Raw genomic sequence first — 24,821 nt, 5'->3', positions numbered from 1 at the left:
CTATTCCATCTCAATCCAACCTCTCGCTGCCTCCCTGCTCACAATGGTCTCAGGGGTCCCTGAAGGCTCCCTTGAGAGACCTGGCTTCCAGTGCAAGCCTGTATGTGTCCTATTGTCATAGACAGAAGTCACTTACTGAATATACATGGCCAAAGTCAACAGATGACTTCAGGCCAAGAAGTCGGTTTCTTCATGCTTACAGGACTCAACAGATACACATATAAATCAATATATATTCATTTCCTTAAAATAAATAGACATTTGTCATTGTGAACTTTATGCACTATCAGATGTGATTTCATGCTTCAGTCATATTCTTCTTCCAGTAACAACTTCTGCTTTAATGTTCGTTTAGTCACTTGATTAAAAAATTAGTGAAATTTTAATTATGTGTATTTTCAAATCTTCATTTTATCCATGAACCTAGGCTTTCTTTGAAGCTGATTTATATTTTTCAAAAGACAGTATATCTCAGTCTCTGTTCCATATCTGTGATGAGGAACCAGAAGCCCAAAAGAAGAAACATGGTTTAACCAAGGTCAGAGCCAACCAATGACAAAACTTGCACTGGAATCTAGATCTCTTGACTCCTAGCCCAGTGTCAAATTACAATATTGTAGAGGACAGGGGTCTTCCTCTCTTAGCATCCTTTCAAAGCACATGTAAGTGAAAAAATAAATCCCTTTCAGTTTAAACATGAAGCACTGCTATATCAAAATCCACTTCGAGGGACGACTCTGGCAATTAGCCAGTCTATTTCTGAAACCACAAGAATCAGCAAATGGAACTGAGAAAAGCAAACATCACAGAGGCCATGGATCCATAAAGCTATATTAAATAACAAGGTGGTTAGACATTTTCTAAAGTGAGAAAATCATTAGTTTAACAAAAAAAACTAGGTCTGAGCTAAAGACAGCAATTTCATATGTTAAAAAAGCAAATAACCTTCACAATTTCAAACATGTTTTCTGTCATGCTTGCTTTCAAATATAAAAATAAAGCTGCTAAACAATCCTGAATAGAATGGGTAGTCATAGATCATTTGAATATCTATGAACTTCAGCCTCATTAAGAAAATAATTATCCTTATTCTTTCTATCTCATGGAATCATAAGAAGGTGAGAAAGCTTTGAAATTTATACAAACATGAAGCTGACTTACAAGTACATTCTAATTTGTCTATGCTAAACTAGTCATAGTCAGACCTTTATTGGGCTTAAAGTTGGAATTAGTATTCACACTACCCCAAGTTTTAAACGCACTAAGCCAAAATGGCTTAGCCAAATAATAAAATAAATACTACAGTTAACTTTTAAAAGACTTCTTAGGAAAAAGGAAAAATAATTCCATTACCTGATCCAGAACCTGATGTCGTCATATCATAAATTAAATCTTTTAATGTAGTGCCCTCCGAAATAAAAGGACGATCTAAGGAAGGATCCTCTTCATTTGGCACTCGATGGTGAATGACAGTACGGTTATGGCAGATATAAACCATCAACATGAGCGAGATGCAGACAAAGCAGACCGGTCCAGCAATGACAGCTGCCAATTCGACGGGACCAAGGCCAGATGATGGCTTTCCTGAAAAAGGGCCTCAAATGAAATAAACATCAACAATAGCAAAAACACTGAAGGTGGGAACCACAATTTCCTAATCCTCCACATTTCCTATACTTGGCCACTACTCCCATTAGTCAGAGAGCCTCGTTCCAGAAGCTCATAGGGCTCAAATCCAGAACAAGTGAATCATCCAGTCTTTACCCACTGGCCCCTCTTTCATGATCACCAGCTCAGTCAACATCCACTTACTCTTCCTCTGCTCTTCAGCCTTCATCTAAGGAAGTTTAACTTTCCCATTCTTGAGATCTTAATTTGGATTTCTTACGACAGAATCCTAATTCTAGTAATTTCTTTTAAGAAGAGTACATGGGTCCTTATACACTGAATACTTAATTATCTACATATGGCTATTGCTTTTATATATGGAAAATCTTGGCTGACCTAAAGAATTTTGGGTAACAATAAACGTTCTACCGCCTTTAGGTATTTAAAAAAAGAAGAAAAATCTGAACTTTTTCTTTTAGAGGTAAGCAGTGTTACCTTGTGCTAAATGCATAAACAATTTTTTTCTTTATTCTTGAAATTGACATTTTATTGTATGTAGTTGGTTAAGTATTTTTCAATAACTTCATTAATTTTGCTAGCATCTTCTTTTCTGTCTGCTTGTATGTCATTTTCTGGAATTTTTGTAGTAAGCATATTGGATCACTTAGATTTATCCTCTATATCTCTTCATTTGCTCACTGTTTTTTCTCCCTGAATTGTAACACAATTTCTCAAGGTTGTCTTGCCTTAAGCTTGTCTCACACTAGGCTGTAAAATCTTGGTCTCCACTCTGCTACTCACTTTCAATATTACATTTTTAAGAATAATTCATCAATTTAGCTTTTCACCTAAGAGTGATCTTTAACTGAAAATGGACTGTGGACTGTCTGAAAGTTCTTCTTTATCATGAGGTAAGTCTTTTTCATAGGACGACATCTACTCTGATTTACCCAGTTCAGTTCACTTCTTTTGAACCACCAAATCTTTCATTTGGTAATTTTTTTTGCTGTTTGCTTAACAGAGACCTGGGAATGAGGGACTTATGTATGTTTAGCATTAGAAATGAAGTAAGTTCTTCACAAGGCTTTATGAGCCTTCATTTAGATACTTCAAGCCCAAACAATGGAAATGGGAAATTCTGGAATTGTAATTTTCTTTGTCATATTAGAATTGCAGATACCCTAAACAGAAGTCAGAAAAATTATAGTCCGATAGAAACTTGCCCTGGGGAAGCTTCCCTATAATGCTGAAGATCTGGTTTTACTTTGCTGTTACCACTTGAATGGAGGACTGCCTCCCTCTGTAACCTACAGAACTGGCCCTTTTCTGCTGGGCCACAGTGGTGCTTCCTACTTCAGTTAGCATGACACCTGGACCAACTGTGAGTGGAGAGTGAGCACTGTGGTCTGCCTCCCTGAGCAATGAAACCAGGTGCTTCCTCCTGAAGGAGAACTGAGCGTTTACTCCTGTAACCTCCTCACCCCAAACCGCTCAGCTTAAGGTTTGGTGGGATTTTGTAAGAGGTCCTTTCACTTACTTCTTTTCATATGGGTAGTCAATCTTCACTAGTCTGAAGTTATCTGCACTATAAATTATAGAAGTTTCTCACAAGTGCAGGCATGAGGGTGGTATTCTTCCATCAATTTGGCTAGCATGAATATGGGTTTCCCGCATTTTTATATTCCTTTGAGTATGACAGTAGAAATGTGGGATTTGAGGAAGGTGATGGAGGAGTTAAATACATGTGCTCAGACCAACATCTCAAACCAGAACCTGAAAATTAAACTAATCCTAAGAGTATATAAAGCCTTCAAATTCCTAGCTCTGCCAGGACATTGTAAAATGTAAACTATGGCAAAGGACCAAAAACCTAGAAATCACATATAATGATTTATACATAAAGATCACAAAGCAAGGTTAAATTGCAAAATGAAGGCATCTGAACTATTTAGTGCTGCTCTCAATTCCTGCCCATTAGCAATTGCTTTAAGAGCCTGAAGCATTATACTAGGAAAAGAAATCCACTCTGAGGACAAAGTAGGGACCCCCTGAGGACGTACTGCTATGGCAGCTTTGTCAGAATTCGCCTTTAAGAGGCTAGCCTTTTAGGCCTAACAGACCTCAGAGAAAGTCTATTATTGGAACCACGTTGTCAAACAACACACAACCAGAAGTCGGGATCTTGACTACTCCTGTGACTCTACAACTATGGACAAGTTCCTTCTTGCCTCAGAACTGAATAAGCTGACAAAGTCTACAGTTAGACAAAGTTCTATAAGACCTCTTTCAGCTCTAAAACATTAGTCGGAATCAGCTTTTCTTGTAGTATTAAGAAAAAAAATCTTATACGACAACTTACCAACAGTTGGGAGTTCTATTTTATTGCAATGGTCCTGGTTGCAGCAATAGGTTGTAGTAACAGACCCAGTTTTTGAAGATGGTGCACATACAAATGGTCTGTCTCGAGGAATTAGGTCAATTTCAGCTATACACATGCTATTGTGTATAACTTTGTCTGTGGTCTCTGTGACAGAGACAAAGCAGAGCCCATCTGTCACACAAGTAAAATTATCTTTTGTACAAAGGTGGCAGAAACACTGTAATGCTGGAAAAAGAGAACAAGATTCTATTAGAAAAAAATTCTCCAGGTTAACAATGTGAAATTATCCCATATTCATTAAAACAATACATTCCTGATCCTATTATAATCATACAATTTATTTGCACTGTTCAAAAAACAAAACTCTTATTACTCTCAGAGGTTCCAAATTCTGTGAGAACCACACATACGTAGGAGCCAGTATGATAAAATCTGGACCCACGTTTTTTTTCTAAAACTTTTTTGCTTCCAAGTATAGAAAATTCTTATAAGTAATTTCATTAAGTTAAGGCAAGCATAAGCCCTCCTATTTGAAACACAGTACATTTAAATTTTTAATGGTTATACTTATTCTTACCAGTTCAAAACTATGTATTCACATACCCCCGTTGGGAACCAACATGTGAAAATACTTCTACCTACTCATGGTAGGTTGGAAACGCCATTTGGGTAGATTTATGGCAATGGAATAAAAAGGAAATAGATTTGTACTAAGCCAGATACTCTCTCCTCTTGTGCAAACCCTAAGAAAGACAAATATCTTCTAGCTAGGATTAGTGTACTTGCTCAGTAAGCCAAGGAGACTGCACCAGTAATAGATGAATGCTCCAATCACACACCCAACCATAGACTGGAGAAACACTAGCTCTATGCCCACTTGTATCTTTTGATCTTTATGACTCAATTCAAGAGGTGACTCCTTTAGGGAAGTCTTCCCCTAATTACCAACACCTTCCATATACACAGACACACACACACTCCACCATGCTCTCCAATGAGGTTAAATGCTGCCCAAAGCACACACTGCTTACCAGAATTGCTAATTTTTTCTCTCCCCTATGAAACTATAAGCTCACTGAGGGCAGAGATACACAGTAATCATTTCTGTAAATCTGTATTTAACACTAGGTCTGGTACATACCAGCATTCAAAAAAATTTTTTTGAATGATAGAACGGGTACTTACATTCCACTACAATCTCATGAAACTGCAAAACACAGATATGTCCTTAAATCCGAACAAACTTGCCTATTACTTGTTGGAGAGGAAAAAGTTACAGTCCAGATATGTAGTACATAGAATGGCTACTTATGATAAGACCAAAGAGGTCCACAGAAACTGTATATCTAGAAAAAGAATAGCTAGGCAGGCAGGATTAACTCAGCAGGCTTGAGTTGCTCAAACCCTGCACATTCCCAAGAAACGCCTCTCTTCAGGCCTGGCCCCTGGCCTGGCCCTAGGAAATGAGCTCTGAGCCCTTGAAATATTCTCCCTGATAAGAATGCTACAAGCCTGTGTGACTGAGCCCCAATAACAACTCTGGACACCACGACTCTGCTGTGCTTCCCAGACTGGCAACACTGAGCACGTGCTGTCACACTGCTGCTGAGCTACAGCACGCACCTGTGCTACTGCACTGGCCGAGGACACCTGGAAGCTGGCATCTGGTTTCTCCTAGGATTTGCCCCATGTGCCTTTTCCTTTTGATAATTTAATATATATCTTTCCCACTGTAATAAACCATAACCATGAGTACAGTAGCTTTTCTAGTCCTATGAGTCCTTCTAGCAAATCACTCAGCCTGAAGGTGGTCTTGAGGACCTCAACTCACTTGCTAAACCCAAACTCAGGAATGTCAGGATCCCCTCAAGCAAGTGCTTCTTGGTTGCTGGCTTAATTAATATACTTGTTTATTACCTTTACAAACCAGCAAAGTTTTACCTTAGTCATTATTAAAAAAAAATTTGTTCTTCTTAGTTAAACTATTTGATTTAACTCCTTCCAACCATAAGAACTCAAAAAGACTATTTAAAGAGACACAATCATACCCTAACATTTAAAAATTATTTTTAAAAATTTAAAAATTTGTTATTTAAATTACATTTAGTTAACATATAGTATTATTAGTTTCTGAGGTAAAATTTAGTGATTCAGGGTGGCTCAGTTGTTAAGCGTCTGCCATTGGCTTGGGTCATGATCCCAGTGTTCTGGGATCGAGCCCCACATCACGCTCCCTGCTCAGCGGGAGGCCTGCTTCTCCCTCTCCCACTCCCCTGTTTGTGTTCCCTCTCTCGCTGCCTCTCTGTCAAATGAATAAATCTTTTAAAAAAAAATTTAGTGATTCATCAGTTGCATATAACACCCAGTGCTCACTATCAAGTGCCCTCCTTAATGCCCATCACTCAATTACCCCAGCCCCCCACCTATCTCTCCTCCAGCAACCCTCAGTTTTTTTCCCAGAGTTAAGAGACTCTTATGGTTTCCCTCCATTTTCACCTTATTTTTCCTTCCCTTCCCCTATGTTCATCTGTTTTGTTTGCTAAATTCCACATGAGTGAAATCATTCTAACATTTAAAGATAATTAAAAGAGATGGTGGTTATTCATGGTGAGGTTTAGGGGTGATTATAGGTTCAATTTCCTAAAGAGGAATTCTGAATAAGAAACCCATGGACTGGTTTCAGGGATATATGAATGCCATGAAACTATCAAATGTTGTATGTATTTACATTTTGGAGGTCATAGCTTTCAATAGAATCACAAAGGGGTCTACCACCCACAAAAGATTAAAACCACCACCATCGGAGATTATCATCATTCTCTCCTGAATCTCCTTTACTCATGGTTAGTTAGTCAACCAATATTTTCTAACCATTAGCTTTATCAGTTATTGTACCAAAAGCGTAGTGTACAAAGATTGATAATTCATAGTCACAGCCCTTGAAGAGTTCCAAGGCCTATAGAAAGAGAACACCATAATACAATGTGGTAATTGTATATATAAAAAATATTGCCATGAATACTATCTCAGTTCTAAGATCTTCACCTTCTCCCTTAGCATATAAGAAATGAGACCTAAACACTTGGTCTAACATTAAGACTTTTACTTTTGGGGCCCAATTGACCACTCACATTACAAACACAATCTAGGGCCACATGCTTCTCACAACAATCATGTCTTTCATGACCATGGTCTTTACACATACTATCTCTCTGCCTAGTCTAAACCACCTCTCATCCTTTAAGACGCTATTCAAACAAAATCTTTTCCATGACAGGCTCTCTAAACTCTCCCCTACCCTTAAGTGGGAGGTCCTTATAATATGTTCCCATAGTCCTCTTTGTATACCTTTAAGATAGAACAAATCAATCAATTTATAGTTTGTTGTAAAAGGGTCTCTCATTACACTAAGAAGGGCCAAGGTTTTTTTTAATTTATTTTCCCACCAGTGAATCCTGGACTCTTAGTGATCACAAAAATATATGCTAAAACAGTGTTTCCTAAAGAGGAGGTCACAAGAATGTTGGGAGAAGAAGGGGAGTCTAAGAATTGTGTACAAAATTTCGTTAATGTTTTCATTTAAAAGATAAACTAAAACGAATGATAGGGGCGCCTGGGTGGCGCAGTCGTTAAGCGTCTGCCTTCGGCTCAGGGCGTGATCCCAGCGTTCTGGGATCGAGCCCCACATCAGGCTCCTCTGCTAGGAGCCTGCTTCTTCCTCTCCCACTCCCCCTGCTTGTGTTCTCTCTCTCGCTGGCTGTCTCTGTCAAATAAATAAATAAAATCTTTAAAAAAAAAAAATAAATAAAACGAATGATAAAAATGCTGAACCATAAGTAACCACAATGTAAATAAGTACTGTCAGTAGGCTTTCACTGATGCTTCTTCAGTTGCGTTAAAATCTCCTTCAGGTGAAATGTCCTGATGGCACACTGTAAAAGCAAAGCTCTCATAGTAACTAACCAACAGTGAAAAATACAGGAAACTAGAATCATCAGAGCATATGACAAAACAGGTATGGTATATTCAAAGCCAAAAGTCTAACAGCTAATACCATATATATGCTACAAGTATTAATGGATCCTATCTTTGTAGTACAACTGCAAAAGCTCATTAGCAGTAAATGTGATTGGAAGTATCCAATGACATTTTTCCATTCTCACTTCCAGCATGAGCTAGTGTAGACAGCCATTTAATAAAGATTTCAGTAATGACATAACATTAACCTCATCTTCAAATGAACACCACAGCTGACATCTCATTAAAATTGGCATTTGAGGAATGTTTGCTGGCAAGTGTTTTGGTTAGATTATGAGGTCTGACTATCCTGAACTTACGAACAAACCTTGAAGTCATTAATAGCACCTTGCACAATATTACTTATGGAGAATGGGTACTTGCAGCTTTTAGTATCACTGAAGATAAAATACAGAAACAGATCTAAAATGGAATGAGACCTAAGGCTACTGTTTTTCTACTGTGAAACCTAAACATCACCTGTCACACTGAATAATTGTATTAATTTGAAATTTGTTAGTTTTGTAGTGTCTTTGTATTTAATTTGCAGGCTTGGTTTATAGTTGTAAATGAGCCAAAAACAAAAATTTTATATCTAGTTTCATAGCTATACAATTTAAGTAACATGAAAAATACATTCTGTATGTTTCCTTCCAAAGGGGTCATTACTTATGGCAAGTTTGAGAAAGTCAGTGCTAAAGGGCTTCTCTTAACAAGTCTTTCAGTAGGAACAGGTAACTGGACAAATATAAACATTACTTAACATAAAGCTTAACCAGGTAAGGGTTTATTTCTTGAGGAAATTTTAAAATTCTATTTTACCACTTTAAATCAGAGTTGAGATGGAATACAAGATTGCTGTTAAATGTATGAGATGCAGCAATATAGTTTAGGGAAAAAATAAGACAATTTAAAAATTCCCAGAATTCATGAACTTTAATTCCCATTTTTAAAAAATTCAAATTTATCTTATCAATAGATAGCTCTGACCCCTAGTTATCTCCCTTTCTTAATTAGGTTGTTGTTTTGTTGATTTTTAAATGCACTTACAGGGCAAAATTTCTACCTAACAAAGGTATACAATGATGTCTTCTTCCCACCCCACAGCTCAAATTTCATGCCCCACCCTGCAGCATCCTTTAACACCTCGTCAACTTCACTCTTTCATTTAATTCTGCCATTTTTCGTTGAGCCTCTCCATATGCCAGATGCTGCGCAGGACTGAAGGAGTTCACTAGGGTGGAAGAGTAAGCCATTAAACAGATCACTGAAATCCAGAGTCTGGAAGAGAATGATCAAAGTGCTTCGAACTCTGCCAAGGTAGAAGGGAAGGCAAGAAAAGCTTCACAGGACATCCAAGTCAGAACCTGGAGAATATGTAAATCTGATCAATAGTTTAAGGTGAGAAAGTTGTCCTGACAGGGTTTTCTTTTCTCAGTGGCAGGATTTCATTCTTGGTGGCTATTATCCCAAGTGTTAATGAGACCATCACATTTAAATAAGTATTCAAGATACTAACCGTAACGGTTTCATTTCATCAACAAAATGAACATAATACCTTCCTGACCTATTTCATCATCTCAATAAGATCGTCAAATGAGATACTGTACATTAGCACATTTTGGAACTACTAATATAAATCGTATGTGACCATACAGAATTATCAAATATAATAAATGGCAGTGTTTATTTGTAGGCCACTAGAGAAACACATCTTCCCAAAAGTAACATGTAAAATTCCACTCTACAATCCTAGACAGACAGGGCCATAGGAAACCTCAAGATCATCTCATTTTAATTCAGTTCTATCATTTTACTAATGAAAAAACCCAAACCTAAGAGTATCAAAATAAGTTATAACAATATTCTACCCATATTACAGGTCGATGTGAATTCCCACTACATTATCATCACAAATGTGATGGTGTTGGTATCTGTATGTTTCTTTTTTTTAATAATAATTTTTTATAATGTTATGTTAGTCACCATACAGTGTATCCTTAGTTTTTCATGTAATGTTCCATGATTCATTATCTGCATATAACACCCAGTGCACCGTGCAGTACGTGCCCTCCTTAATACCCATCACCGGCCTATCCCAATCCCTCCCCCCCAATCTGTATGTTTCTGTGTTGGTATCCATATGTTAAATAACTCAAACCTTTCAAGACTCCCCAGTGGTTCAATAGTACGGCTTCCTGTTCAGACCTCTAGAGTTTGGCTCTTTTGCCTGACACCAAAGATAAGAATCAAACTCCCTGTTCAGGACCTTTCTCCTACCTTGGCCACCTTTTGCTTCTGTGCCCTAGTATCTACCAGCAGCCACAGCTTCTCCATTCTAAAACGCACATTTTCCCACACTTTAACTTCTGAAATCTGCATCTGCATTATAATCAAGGTAAAAAGAAAACTCCAGTTTCTGGACAGAAAGTTAAGACACGACACAACTGTTGGAACCTCTGCACGTGCAAACGTGGCCATGTACGGAAGGGATTATTCACTTAATCACCACTTTACTCATTTGCATTGGTAGCCCTCCTAAAACTAAAATTTAGCTTAACCTTAATCCCTATTAAAGTCTTCATAAAGATTTCACTATGGCTCAGCACTACAATGAAAAACGGCTGTAGTCACAGAAAATTGTCAATCCCGTGCCAGAAAATACAATTACTAGCAATAGAAATTTCCAAAGATTGTAGAATAAATCACAGAATTTTCAAAATTTGAAGATGTTGGTGTGATGTGAAAGACTGTCAGAAACCAAATATCTAGCTATCATCAAAGAAAGTGACAACAGTAACGAGAGAGAGCAGGATCCTTATCATCTTCAGTGATGGTGATAAATCCCAAGTTGAGATTCTGGCTCTTGGTCCCACCTATAAAGGAAATTTCCATCACTGCCTCATTTCAGTGTTTCTGGAGGTCAGTCACACATCAAAACACTATTACTTCTACCTAGTGCTTGGGCCACCAAGGGCTGATTCACAAGCCTACATATCTGGCTAGACAAACGGAAAAGTAGACAGCCGGTGAAGAGTATATGGATCAGACATATATGACCTCTGCTGATTAAATGAAAACTAGTACCAGAAACCTTGTCTTCCCAGGCCAAGAGTGATAGTGTCTATAAAACTTATCCCCCTTTTTATGTATATACTTCAATACTCTTTCCTTTTTCAATGCTTATTTGGTCTCTCAATCCTTCTTCCACTCCATCAAGAACTTGACTGAAACATCTGATGAAATTCACTAGTGAATTCACAATATTTTTTTCTACAATTCTTTAGGATATGAGATGCACTGACACATCTTTATTAGTTTACATGACATCACACTTCCCTAACTCACGTCCACAGTCAGCCCTTTGCTGCATTTCAGATCTACATCTTTACACTTCTTGACCTCATACTTGAGTTCCAGACTCATATTTTTTTTTTAAGATTTTTATTTATTTATTCGACAGAGAGACAGCCAGTGAGAGAGGGAACACAAGCAGGGGGAGTGGGAGAGGAAGAAGCAGGCTCATAGCGGAGGAGCCTGATGTGGGGCTCGATCCTATAACGCCGGGACCACGCCCTGAGCTGACGCAGACGCTTAACGACTGAGCCACCCAGGCGCCCCCAGACTCATATTTTAACTGCCTTCCAAGAAATGCTCTGCCTGGCTTGCTTTTTAGTGCAAAGTCAACACATTTAAAACCAAATACAATATTATTCCTCTAATAGTGGTATTTGTGATAAAAGGGCCTCTGAAAGGACCCCTAGATTCTTTCTTGCTGAGACAGTTCAGCAGTTAAAAAGGAACAGAGGGATGACGATTTCTCTCACCAGAGACTGAATTCCAATTTTTTCACCACTCTGACTTTGCTGGTCATGACCCTTCTTTTCCTTCCCCTTCCCATTATAACACAATTATACTCTACTACATAGTGAGAGTATTTCCAAATATTACAAATATGCACCAATGGGCAGGTGAAGGACATGCACAGTGCCTTTTATTCAGTCTGCTTAGCAACTGTTAAAAACAGAAGCTCATGGGGCGCCTGGGTGGCACAGAGGTTAAGCGTCTGCCTTCGGCTCAGAGCGTGATCCCGCCGTTGTGGGATCGAGCCCCACATCAGGCTCCTCTGCTATGAGCCTGCTTCTTCCTCTCCCACTCCCCCTGCTTGTGTTCCCTCTCTCGCTGGCTGTCTCTATCTCTGTCGAATAAATAAATAAAATCTTAAAAAAAAAAAAAAAACAGAAGCTCATACCGCTGTTGGCAAAGATGAAGGCAAAAGTTAGAAGTTGTAACAAATCCTTTCAGGTACTAATGGCAACCCCATTACAAGCTAGTCTATATCTCTACTCCAGTTCTTCTGCCTTCCCCTCTTCCCACTGCGCCCAATGCCATGCCCTCTCTCAAGGGGACTTGTCCTCTTCTACCTGGTTCCAGCTCTGGGGGAGGCATATGTATGTTCTCTTCCTCTTTAAAAATATGCTGCAAATCTCTGTAAACAAGGCTAAAACCCTGGCCACCAACTGAGTTTTGTTCTGCAAAGCACTCAGTGGTTCTTCTCAACTTCACCCCTAACTTTAAAGTTACCTGGCAGCAGTAATGTCAAAGTCAGCTTGTCAAAACACCAAGTACCATACGATGTGAAAGTGAATTCTCTAGTCTAGTCCAGATAACACTGGACTCTCAAATTAAGGGCTTCAAAACAAAAATATGATTTATCCAGACATTTCTCCAGAAAGTCCAAGCACTTAAGAAACATCATTTCTGATTCAACATACAATTCCAACCTGGAAGACTAGAGGCACACCTAAATTCTCAATCACTTGTTTTTCCACAATAATTTCATTTTCTAGTCTCCTGAGCTCCAAGGAATTAGCTGATATAACGTTAACTGATATCAGAGAAAAGCACACTAAGAACAGGCTGCCTAAACAGCAAGATGAGATTTAATAGGGGCAATTAATACAAAGGCTTTCATTTAGGCTCAAAATAAAATAAACTGTGCAATACAGGATAAAGATTTGCTTAGCAGATTTGGGGAATCTGTTTAACAACAGATTTTAAAAGGGTCAACAGCACTTACTGTTAACTGTAGCCATGGTGATGGGGGAGATAGAGGGAGAACTGGGCACAAAACTCCACAAATGTCCAAATAATAAGTAATCAGTTAAGTGTTACTTGAATATCAATCTGCCGTGTAAATATGAGTCAGAAAATCAAAGAACGAATTCAACAAAGTTCGATCTGAAAGGTGTCCTAGCTGTGGAGACAATCACCTCATTTTATAGATGTAGTGCCAATTTACATTACTCCAATATTAAATCAAATCATGAGCTCAGGATGTGGCAAATTTCGTTTCATAAAAATCACTTCCTAACTACAGCTCCTCCCTACAATGAACCGACTGCCTCACAGAAGATTATGCGTTCTCTGTCATTAGCGGTATTTAAGCAGAGGCTTAATAACCAATAGTCAGAATTTGTGAAGTAGGGATCTCCTACACTAAGTAAAAGGTTAATCTAAAACTCTACAATTCTTTTTTTTTTTTAAGTAGACTCCAAGCCCAGCGTGAGGCCCAGCATGGGCCCAACATGGGGCTTGAACTCACGACCCTTCAATCAAGACCTGAGAGCTGAGATCAAGAGTCGAACACTTAACTGACTGAGCCACCCAAAGGCGCCTCTACAGTTCTATAAGTAGTAAGATTCTATTATTTTACAAGTTACATCAAATATTAAACATTGATGTTTTCATTTTTTTTGACTAATTGAACTTAAGTTGACATCTTCAATGTACAGCGATTACGGCAGTGCATCTCATTTTATGATTGGTTTGTTCATCTATTTCCTTCATTAAACTGTGAACTTCTTTGGACCAGGGCCTGGGTTAGTATCTTATGAGTACTTTATGCATCTCTACATTCCTAGATCCTGGCACATGGGAAAGGATCTAGTAATTTCCTTGAATAAACGTCCCAGGAGTGTCTCTTTAGTATGTGGATGGTCGCTACCACCAAGGTCCTCAATAAAATGGCCAAGCAAGCAAATTTTCTCTTTTACCCTTTACCACCTTCATCTTTGAAGTCCTTTTCCCATCTCTCAATGCTCTCTTTTCAACTGTCAAAAATTCGCACTTAGGTAGCTCCCTTGAGCCCATTTGATGTATCCAGAATAACCTCTTCCTCCATATAAATGGAAGGCAAGCTGACACTTTCAAAATGACACAGGAACATACCCTCTGACCCAGAAGGAATGTACCCTATAGATACACTTTACGTGTGTAAAGTGCCTTACATACATGTTTATTAATTTCCTAAGAGTTTATACTAGATTGTTTCTAATCTTGGCTATGAATCTATCAATAAAACCAGTAAAATAACATGATGATATCACTATAAAATAAAAGACCATAATATCAAAAAAATTGATGTTCTCTACGTATTAATGTAGACTGACCCCTACGATGTATTAAGTAAAAATCTGCATCGTGTAGAATAGTGTGTTTGATATAGCAACATCCGTGCTAAACAGCAAAGGAAGGAAGGGAAGAACGAAGGAAAATGCACACACACAGATACTACAAAGTTCCTCTCTGGAAAAACAAAAGAAATAGGTAACACTGGCCTCCAAGGAAGGGAACTGGGTACCCAGAAGACAGGGGTGGGTGGAGACTTTTCACTATGCCTCATTTTTTCCTTTTGAATTTAGAAAAATGTGAGTGTATTAGATCTATTCAAAGTTACAAAAAAATTAAAAATGCCTTTCATGATCCATCCCTCTCCCCTATACTATCTTCAAAACTCCAACTCAGGGTATTTACTCTATGGAGTATAGACACTTGATGCTGATTTCGAAACTTTAACGTTTTTTCTAGAAAACAATTTGCCAAGATATAGTAAGAGCCTTTAAAGCCTAGTTCTTTTTAATCTAGTAATTCTACTTCTACTTGTTCCTTAGTCTAAAGGAATAACAGGAGATAAGAGCAAAGATAAAAGCACACAGATGTTTGTTACGGTATTTTATGGTTGAAAACAACCTGTATGAATGACAATATGGCAGTGACAAATTATGATACAATCATAAATGGGATACTATAGAGGCATTTAAGCTGATATTTTAGAAGCATTTCTAAGGACAAGGAAATGGTCATACTATTAGGACTATATACAATGTGATTACAATTTCATCGCTATCGAGTGATCATCTTGTTTTATTCAACGACGAGTTGAGGGGGTATGTTGGCATATATAACAGATGTATGCACTGTGCCTTACCCTAGCCTTTAAAAAGAAATGGAGAAACTTTCATTTCTGACAGTTAATGCTAAAACAATAACTGAGTATCTTGTTTTTCCTCAATCTAAACACACTTTTATAGTTTCTCATTATATTTTATGTTGACTAGTGGGTATTACAAGAGTATAGTAGTTAATATAACGGAACTCAGAGACAAAAAGACTTCAGTTCAAATCCTATCTCTGCCAGACAGCCTCTAAGTAATCTTGGGGAAACTGCTTAACTTCTTTGAGTCTGTTTTCTAAATTTATTACAACAGCAATCTCAGAAGGTGAGGAATGAAATAACATATACAGATACAAGAATACTTAGAATAGTACCTGGCACATAAAATGCTCAACAATTCATTTATGCACTCATTCAACAGGTGTTTAATAGCACGCTTACCACATGCCAGTCCCTGCTATATATGCTGGACAGAGAATCAGAGCAAACCTTTACACAACCTTAGAAGACAACACTGACACACAATATACAGTGTGCACATAAAGCAGTGAACACTACGAAGCTATTTCTGTATCTCTCTCCACTCACAGATACCATTACAGAGTTTTCAGCAATATGACTGTTTGAACAGGGTTAGGCCCAAGAGCTTCACTATAGTAGCATGAGATGTACCTACAAGAAAGTTTATCTTCAGTTCCAACCCAAATTAACAAACTGTTGGAACACATCCAGTGTGCACATATCCCTAACTAATAAAGAATCATAACTAGCGGCACCTGGGTGGCTCAGTCGTTTAAGTGTCCAACTCTTGATCTCAGCTCAGGTCTTGATCTTGGGGTCGTGAGTTCAAGCTCCATGTTGGAGCCTACTTTGGAAAAAAAAAAAAACTCATAAAATGTTCATGCTAAGAGCACCCTGATAATTTCTGATCTTAACCTTGTATTTTACAGATGAGGAAACAGAAGTGCCCAAAAAGTTACATCAACATAATGTAGATATATTCTAAAAGCAGAGGAAAAAAAAGATTGTTAGAAAATCTATGGTGATTTCCCCCAAGTAGGATAAGATGGAGGACTCAAGCCTTTCCCTCCGGAAAGCAAGAGTGGCTATAGTTGATGTGACTTGGTTGCACAGGTACTGAGGCACAATGATGAACCTAAATGAAAGCGGCAAATCATTCCGGGCTTGAATGAAGTTGAAACAGCACTGTGGTAAGAGAAGGAAGTGGCAACCACCCACGAGCTGCCTTTGAATTAAAGGAAGAGGAGAGTCACACCTGGGCCTGCAAACAGCAAAAGGCCTACTGGAGCCATCGTTGAAGAAACAAGTTGGGGGCACTATGCAGTTCATAATTTTAGAAGCACAGGGTAAGGCCTACTCATCTTTTACCAGAAAAGAACAGTGTACGCAACCTGTGTGGGAACAAAGAATACAACTTGAGGAGGACAGAGATACCTAGGATGAGATTCCTGCTCTCGAGGAATTCACAATGTAAGGTAGAGAGCAACATGTTACGGACAGAGGGTAACACACACAAAGTGCTGAGAGAGCAGAGAGAAGGGAAACTTCTCTCAAAGATGGCACCTCCCCTGAGGCTTACAGAAGGCTAAAGAAGAAAGGAAATTCGTCCCAGGGAGAAGCTGTACAAAGATATTGTATATAGACTCAGAAATAAGAGACTTAAGTAGTTTAGAAAAATGTAAATAGATCATATAATCATGACATAAACAAAAAAAATTAACAAAATTCAGCACCTGTTCATGATAAAATACAAAAGTCACTATATAAAAAAGTCAGCTTTTCTTAAACCATCAATAACTAGAAAACAAAAATTCGGGACACCTGGGTGGCTCAGTTGGTTAAGTATCTGACTTCGGCTCAGGTCATGATCCCACGGTCCTGGGATCGAGTCCCACATCGGGCTTCTCACTCAGCAGGGAGCCTGCTTCTCCCACTGCCTGCCACTCCTCCTGCTTGTGCTCTCTCTCTGACAAATAAATAAAAATCTTAAAAAAAAAAAGAAGGAAAATATATCATTTACAAAAGCACCCAAAATCAAATACCTAGGAATAAATCTAAGAATATGTAAGACCTGACCTCTAAAGGGAAAGCTTCAAAGCGTTACTTATTTGACATAAATTACGAAGGATATAAAATGAAATTTATGTATTTATACATGGAGGAACATGCCAGCCTCCTCACTGTAAGATTCAATACTATAAGGTATCAATATTCTGCAAAGTGATCTATCTGTAGATTTTAAAAAATCAAGTCAAAATCCTACAGAGTGTGTGTGTGTGTGTGTGTGTGTGTGTGTGTGTATGAATTCACAAGCTGATTCTAAAATCTGTATGGAAAAACATCCCAAGAACAGCGAAAGCAATAGTGGAAAACAATGATTTTGGAAGACTTACACTATAAGATATCAAGACCCATCATAACATCATAATAATTAAGACAGTGTGGTATTGGCAAAAGAACAAATAGACCAAAGGAAAAGAACAGATTCCAGAAACAGATTCTCACATATAAAACTACTTGATTTATAACAGTGACACTGCAGTGCACTGGGAAAAGGAAGGTATTACCAACAAATAGTGCTAGATTAACCAGACATACATATTTTAAAAATAATAAAATACACACACACACACACACACACACACACATATACACACAGAGGAATATTACTCAGCCATAAAAAAGAATGAAATCTTGCCACTTGCAACAACGTAGATGGAGCTAAAGAATATCATGCTAAGTGAAATAAGTCAGAGAAACACAAATACCGTATGATTTCACTCACATGTGGAATTTAAGAAACAGAACAAACGAGCAAAGGGGAAAAGAGAGTGAGGCAAACCAAGAAACAGACTCTTAACTACAGAGAACCAACTACGGTTACCAGAGGGGAGGTGGGGTTGGGAGATGGGCTAGATGGGGGATGGGGGCTTAAGGACTGCACTTGTTGTGATGTGCACCAGGTGCTGCATTTAAGTGCTGAATAACTAAATTCTAAACGTGAAACTATTATTACACTGTATGTTAACTAACTGGAATTTAAGTAAAACTTAAATTAAGAAATTATACACTGGGGCACCTGGGTGGCTCAGTCGTTAAGCATCTGCCTTCGGCTCAGGGCGTGATCCCAGGGTCCTGGAATCGAGTCCCGCATCGGGCTCCCTGCTCCGCTGGGAGCCTGCTTCTTCCTCTCCCATTCCCCCTGTTTGTGTTCCCTCTCTCACTGCCTGACTCTCTCTCCCTGTCAAATAAATAAATAAAATCCTTTTTAAAAAATTATACACTGATTGATATATATATACATATCATCCCATAATGAAAAATCAACTCCAGATGGGCTTTACATCACAGCATTAAAGTTACAGCAAGAAGCCTTTTACATGAAAACATAGGAAACATTTTCAAGACATTAGGTTGAGAAAAAGTAATCAAATAGGATTCAAAAAGCCCTAACCTTTAAGAAAAAATAACAGATGTTGGACTACCACTACTTTAAAATGCATTAAATTTTGTCAAAAAGACACCATTCTCCTTTACCACTTTTCTATTTGTATCTTTTTCTTTTTTAGATTTATCAAGTATTTGTCTATTTTGGTAATGTGCTTAAAAAGAACCAATTTGGTATTTTATAGATCAAATCTGTTTTTCCTTTTTTTCTAAATCCTTATTTCCTTTATACACACTTAGTTGTTCCTTCTCCGGGTTGATCTGTATTTAGTTCCTTCTCCAGCTTGCAATGTTCTTGCTTCCAAATTTCCCTGTGGGTACTGCTTTAGCAAAACTCCCACTAGTTTGGATACATAGAGCTCCTGTTGTTGTTCATTTCTAAATGGTTTGTAATTACAACTCTAACTTCTTCTTTACCCCCGGGATTAGTTAGAAGAATAATTTTATATTTTCAAGTGGATATATTATTTATTTTTACTTTTAGTTGTTGTGAATTTCTAATTTGGGTATTTTTTGTAGACCTTCATATCATCAATTTCCTGAAAAACTCAAGAAGTATTTTAAAAGAATACTGTTCATCATTACAAAATTGGAATGCATGAAATCTTTATTATGTTATTCAAAAATTATTTTCTTCATCTATGCTGAATTTATCAATTTCCTCTTGGATTTTTAACAGTTTTGACCTTATATATTTTGACACTCTTAGTTGCATAAAGATTCATGACATGTCTTGAGAGATAGTACTTCATCAATAGAAAATACACACCTCTTTCTTCCCTTTAATGCTTTTGTAGCTTGGATTTTGTCGGGTATTAATCTTAACTGTATTTACCTTTTTGGGGTCAGATTTGCCTTTTTCGGGGCGCCTGGGTGGCACAGCGGTTAAGCGTCTGCCTTCGGCTCAGGGCGTGGTCCCGGCGATCCGGGATCGAGCCCCACATCAGGCTCCTCTGCTATGAGCCTGCTTCTTCCTCTCCCACTCCCCCTGCTTGTGTTCCCTCTCTCGCTGGCTGTCTCTATCTCTGTCGAATAAATAAATAAAATCTTTAAAAAAAAAAAAAAAAGATTTGCCTTTTTCTATTCTACTATTTTCAACATTTTCACATCATTTTAGGTGTCTTTAAAAAAAAAAAAAAAAGCTATTTTGAAGGCCTCTGTGTACATATTAATCCAACCAACGAATGTGACTTTTCCAACAGGGAAATTCAACTCTTTATTTTTATTAAGCATTAATGGACTTATAACTGCCATACACTTACCACTAATTTTTAAAACTTAGGTTTTATTTTTATTAAAGTTATGTATGTATAGAGTTTAAGGTGTCAAATAGCTCTACAAGACTCTTGCCCCACCCAACAAAAGAAGATAGCAGCTCCCCAACACCCAGCCCTTCCTATTTCCTGCTCCACAGAAGCAATCACACTTTCTATACTTAATTGAGTCTCTTGGTATTTAGCTTTATGTCATTCCCATACCTTTTCAGGACAAAAACTTACTGAATTTAGCTAAAATAGGGATGGTAGACACACTGCTGGAAATTTCAGAAACTTGATGAACCACACATATAGTTACACAAGTTTTAATTTCTTGACTTCCTTAGTCTGAAATGTTCGTCTCCCTTGTCAAACAAAATATCAAAGCAAGCAGCAGTTCAATTCTGGTTGCAGTCTCCTAAAGGAATATGGCTAAATTAAACCATGCAAGGACAGAAAAGGCCAGCCAAAATGGAGGGACTTTTATAATATTTTACAATATTCATGTTTTTATAATATTTTATAATATTTCTAACCATTAAATCCACTACCTCTTTTGGGGCATGAGGATGTGAGCACTACTGTTGTCTGAGCTCCTTCTAGAAGAACCAACCAAAGTTTTCAGATATCACGATACAAACGTCCAGAGGCTTAGCACTGTGAATATGGGTTTCAAACTGCTGTTAGCATTGATGCTACCTAGCATTTTGACTACTGAAGAAGTCCTCTAGTAGGGGGTTGGTTATTAAAAGATAAGGGTTTGCCAGGGCTTGATGATATTTAGCCTTTGGAGAATTGAAGATAACAACCTAGAATTATGCTGTATAGAATTATGCAGCATATGTATAGAATTGATGACATCTCTATAGAAGTCAATCATTACTAGGCCCTAGCAATGGTTTAGAATGGTTCATAGGTGATTGTACCCATTTGCTCCATGAGACTTCTCCAATTCCAGGATCTCTAAGCTAAATTAGATGCAAGCACCCAATTGCTTAGAACAGCTATTTCCTTAGGGTATACCATCTGTTTGCAATGCCCAGCTAATTCTGAGTCTGTTGCTCCTTGAAAACTATCCTCTACAGTTCCTGCCTGACTCCTAAATCCAGATTTATTGAAACTCCTCCCTCCTTCCTCTTTTCCCACCGTAAGGCAAGGGAAGGCTAGATCTGACAAAACTTAAATGATCAGTAAGTAAGGGTGGAAAGTCCGTAGCTAAAAGAATATGTGGCCTTGTTTTTTGGGTTTTTTTTTGTTTTGTTTTGTTTTTAAAGAATAAAGTGGAAGAAACAATTGTGATCTTGGAAGAAAGACTACATGAGGGCAGAGAGAGAACCAAGCTTATAAATGCATTATAAATAAGGAAGAGAACAAAAGTTAAAATTTACCATGGGTAAGGTGAAAGCAAAACAATGGAAAGAAAAAAAATACAGCATTTGTTCACAGGAAAGTGATCTACAGTGGTAACTGTGTTAATTGGTTTGTTTTTTGGTGATTAGGGAATTTCAAATTTGCAACGCACAACTATCCTTTGTAATTTAAAAAAAAAGAGAGAGAGAAAAGAAAGAAAAGGAAAAGAAAAAGTCATGACAGATCTGTGCTTCTCAATCCTTTAAGAATGTCAAAGAAAAGGCCTAGAATGTGTATCCCAGAGGTGCAGGACCCTGGTTGTTTTCTTTCCTTTGGCTATATCAAATACTGATTTGTCTATATTTAGAGAGATCAATGACAGAAACACATCTGGGATGAGGAGCTATTACAGATTTTTTTTTCAATTATCCTCCACCAACTTTTTATTATGAAGATTTTCAAAACATTCAGAAAAACCGACAACTGCGAACACCTATATACCTACCACCTAAATTCTGTAGTTGTTACTATTTTGCTATATAGACTTTATCATTATTTATCCATCTATGTATCCATCTGTGGAGGTCTGATTTGATAGCACTTAAAGAGATCTTGCATAAATTTAGTCAATTAAAAAAAAATCCTTCTCCCTATCGGAGACATGGGTCAGAAAACGGATGCTAAGTGAACTTCTAAGTGAGGAAGATGCTGGATTCCTGTTTAGTCATTAGCTGAATTATTATCCTGGAATTATCCTGACTATCCTGAAATACTAAATACCTTCTGAGCCCCCGTTTCCTCATCTGTAAAATAAAGTGAGACAAAATGATAATCATGATCCCTTTAGTTATGATCCTTTCTAGCCTAAAAATTCTGTTTCTGTGAAAAACAATTTTCTTAATAACTGCCATTTACTTTGTGTTTTTTATGTGGCAGGAAGTATGCTATTATCTCATTTAATCTTCACAGGTCCCTTAAAATTTTTGAGATACCACATTCATGAAAACTACCAACTGTTTTTAGTAGCACATAGCCACTCTGACCTATTTCCAGGTGCACTTCCCTTTCACATTTTCAGTACTTTTTACTGCATCAATTCTGTACTGCTTTGGTGGAACTAGCTGGAACCAGCAAACAGAAATTATCTTTGCTCACTGAGAAACATGAGCAACTCTAGTTCCTGGTTTGCAATCTTTTTTTCCAAATGTAAAATGAGATAAAACAGCTAAAACTACTTTAACTTGTTTATTTTGGTAAAATAATTACGTATAATTATTGTTGAAGAAAATCTACAATACACAATCTTGGTGTTTTTATTTAAATCTGTTGCACATTGAAAAACAAAATTAAAATGTCAGTTTTTCAATTGCAGAAAGTACTCAAATCAACAGCCATGTGCTAAACAAAGAGACTCAATTAGAGCACATTACGGTTTGATCTGGGAATGAATACATCAAGTAAAAAAAAACAACAAAGACCATACATATATCGTCGTGTCTGTATAAATGAAAAGCCATAGTTAACTGACTTTCTACATTCCTCTTCAGGTTTAACTATCTCCTCCATGTTCATTACTCTCAAATATATATATTAGTTCTCCCTTCTAAAACAAAAAAACATTTGTTTTTGCTTTTTTCCATGGGAGCTATTTGTATTTCAATGCATATTTAAAGATCTTATATTGTAGAAATGTAACAGGATGCCTGCACAAGGTGTCCTAGAACTATAAATACACACTATTATGTAATCAGTGAGGTTCACACCTAGGAAATCTGGATGGAATGGTTATCCTGAAGCAAATGAACAAAAATAAGGAGTTCAGCCCTGTTGATTAGAAGAAAGAAACACTGGAACTGCAGAATAAGGAAAGTGAATCTACTCAAGTCATGGACAGTGATAAACCCAAACTCTTCACTTGATTTCCCATGCCCCTTATACAAAGAGTTCTATGATAGATTCTGCTCAAGAGCAGGAAGGAACTTGTTTTTCCCAATGAAATCGGCATGTCTCTAATTAAAGAATACCCTTCATGATGACATATGTGGGTATCTTTGATATGAATATTGGGGTTACTATGCAACCTATGCGTGTAGGGACACACTCTCTGAGTAAGTGTGGTCTCTCCAAAAGGAAGCCATCATTCCCAACATCCATCACCCAGAAAGGAGGCAGCTCTTCAAATAGGAAACCCAAGCAAAGACAGTCTCTGGACCTTGCTGTTTTGGCCCTGTTTGAAGAAAGATAAATGCCTGGTGGCAGCACTCAGATGATGTCTGCCAAATGGAGACAGGCCAAAAGATAAGGACATGAGGAAAATGTCTTTGTAAGCCAGCTTGAACAGTTTCATGTTGCTTTCTCTATTCATTATCCTCCAGCTTTTAGCAAAGCTTGATTTAAACACTGCAGCCTTACATCAGCTGTTCAGTGGCATTAGGCTAAGACCAGTGTGTCCATACTCGGATCACAGCCTTAGCATGAAGAAGAAAAATGGTAGCATGCTCCTCTATACATGTTGAAGAGGAAACCTGAGAAGGAGAACCAGAGCTGAGGTCCAGCAATCCCTTACCACTTAGAGATTCTCCCTGCATTGCATCTTTGTGTCTGGGCTCCTTATTATTAAGGAAGGTGGCAGCCTCCCATAAATGCTCAATAATAGGCAATGAGATGCAAACTATCAGGTTCCCTTATTGCTCCCATTGCTGGAAAACTCAGAGCTGACTATTGTGTTCAACTACAAAAGCTTTCCTCAGCTAAAAGTTATGGATAATTGTTCTTTCTTTTCCCCTTTTATTCGTTGGTTCTTATCTTTCTGATCATTAGTTCTGGTCTTAATGCATATGTTTTTATTTCAAGTTTCCTAAATCCTTTTTCGGAAAACAGCCAGAGTACACAAGCCAATCAGCGAATAAATTTTTCCCATACAAGAAAGTTACAAAATAGGAGCGCCTGGGTGGCGCAGTCATTAAGCGTCTGCCTTCGGCTCAGGGCGTGATCCCAGGGCTCTGGGATCCAGCCCCACATCAGGCTCCTCCGCTGGTAGCCTGCTTCTTCCTCTCCCACTCCCCCTGCTTGTGTTCCCTCTCTCGCTGGCTCTCTCTCTCTCTCTGTCAAATAAATAAATAAAATCTTAAAAAAAAAAAAAAGAAAGAAAGTTACAAAATAGTGTTCATCTCAAAGCTATGAATGCTAGAGAGGTTGAGAGCCTGTTTGCTGGACTCTCTTCTACCCCACCCAGGAACCAGAGCAGATTCCCAAGAGGTCAAAGAGAGCCTGAAGGCTAATGTCAGTACAATCAGATCACAAATAACTCTGAATACATACTTCTTTGGCGTAGGAAGGGGTAAAGGGAACAAATCATGGATCTGCAATCCAGGAGAGAATATATCAGTGAATGGAGCAAGGCTCCATATCTAAGCTAGGAGTTCAGTGTCAAAATAAATACTCCACTTAAGGTGGCTTTTTAGGGCACCAGAAACAAACAGAGAGAGAGAGAATGAAATGGAAA

At 37.9% G+C, this 24,821-nt stretch overlaps 1 protein-coding gene across 2 annotated transcripts in view; it reads right to left on the bottom strand.

Annotated features, from left to right (window-relative positions):
* TGFBR1 (transforming growth factor beta receptor 1) overlaps positions 1 to 24,821 on the bottom strand; it is a 57,327-nt gene that overhangs the window by 24,020 nt on the left and 8,486 nt on the right. Inside the window, exons 2-3 of one of the 2 annotated variants that reach the window (XM_040631660.1) lie at positions 3,968 to 4,213; positions 1,354 to 1,596 (exon numbers count right to left, since the gene is read on the bottom strand). In XM_040631660.1, coding sequence (XP_040487594.1) covers positions 1,354 to 1,596; positions 3,968 to 4,213 — 489 coding nt within the window. The remainder of the gene's footprint in view (positions 1 to 1,353; positions 1,597 to 3,967; positions 4,214 to 24,821) is intronic. The other variant, XM_040631661.1, reaches the window with a different exon arrangement.

The sequence above is a fragment of the Ursus maritimus genome, unplaced genomic scaffold (genome assembly GCF_017311325.1).
Source record: "Ursus maritimus isolate PB19 unplaced genomic scaffold, ASM1731132v1 scaffold_17, whole genome shotgun sequence".
In the NCBI taxonomy this organism is placed as follows: Eukaryota; Metazoa; Chordata; class Mammalia; order Carnivora; family Ursidae; genus Ursus; species Ursus maritimus.
The sequence above is the reverse complement of the archived record's forward strand: the minus strand, read 5'-3'. Positions and strand labels throughout refer to the sequence as shown.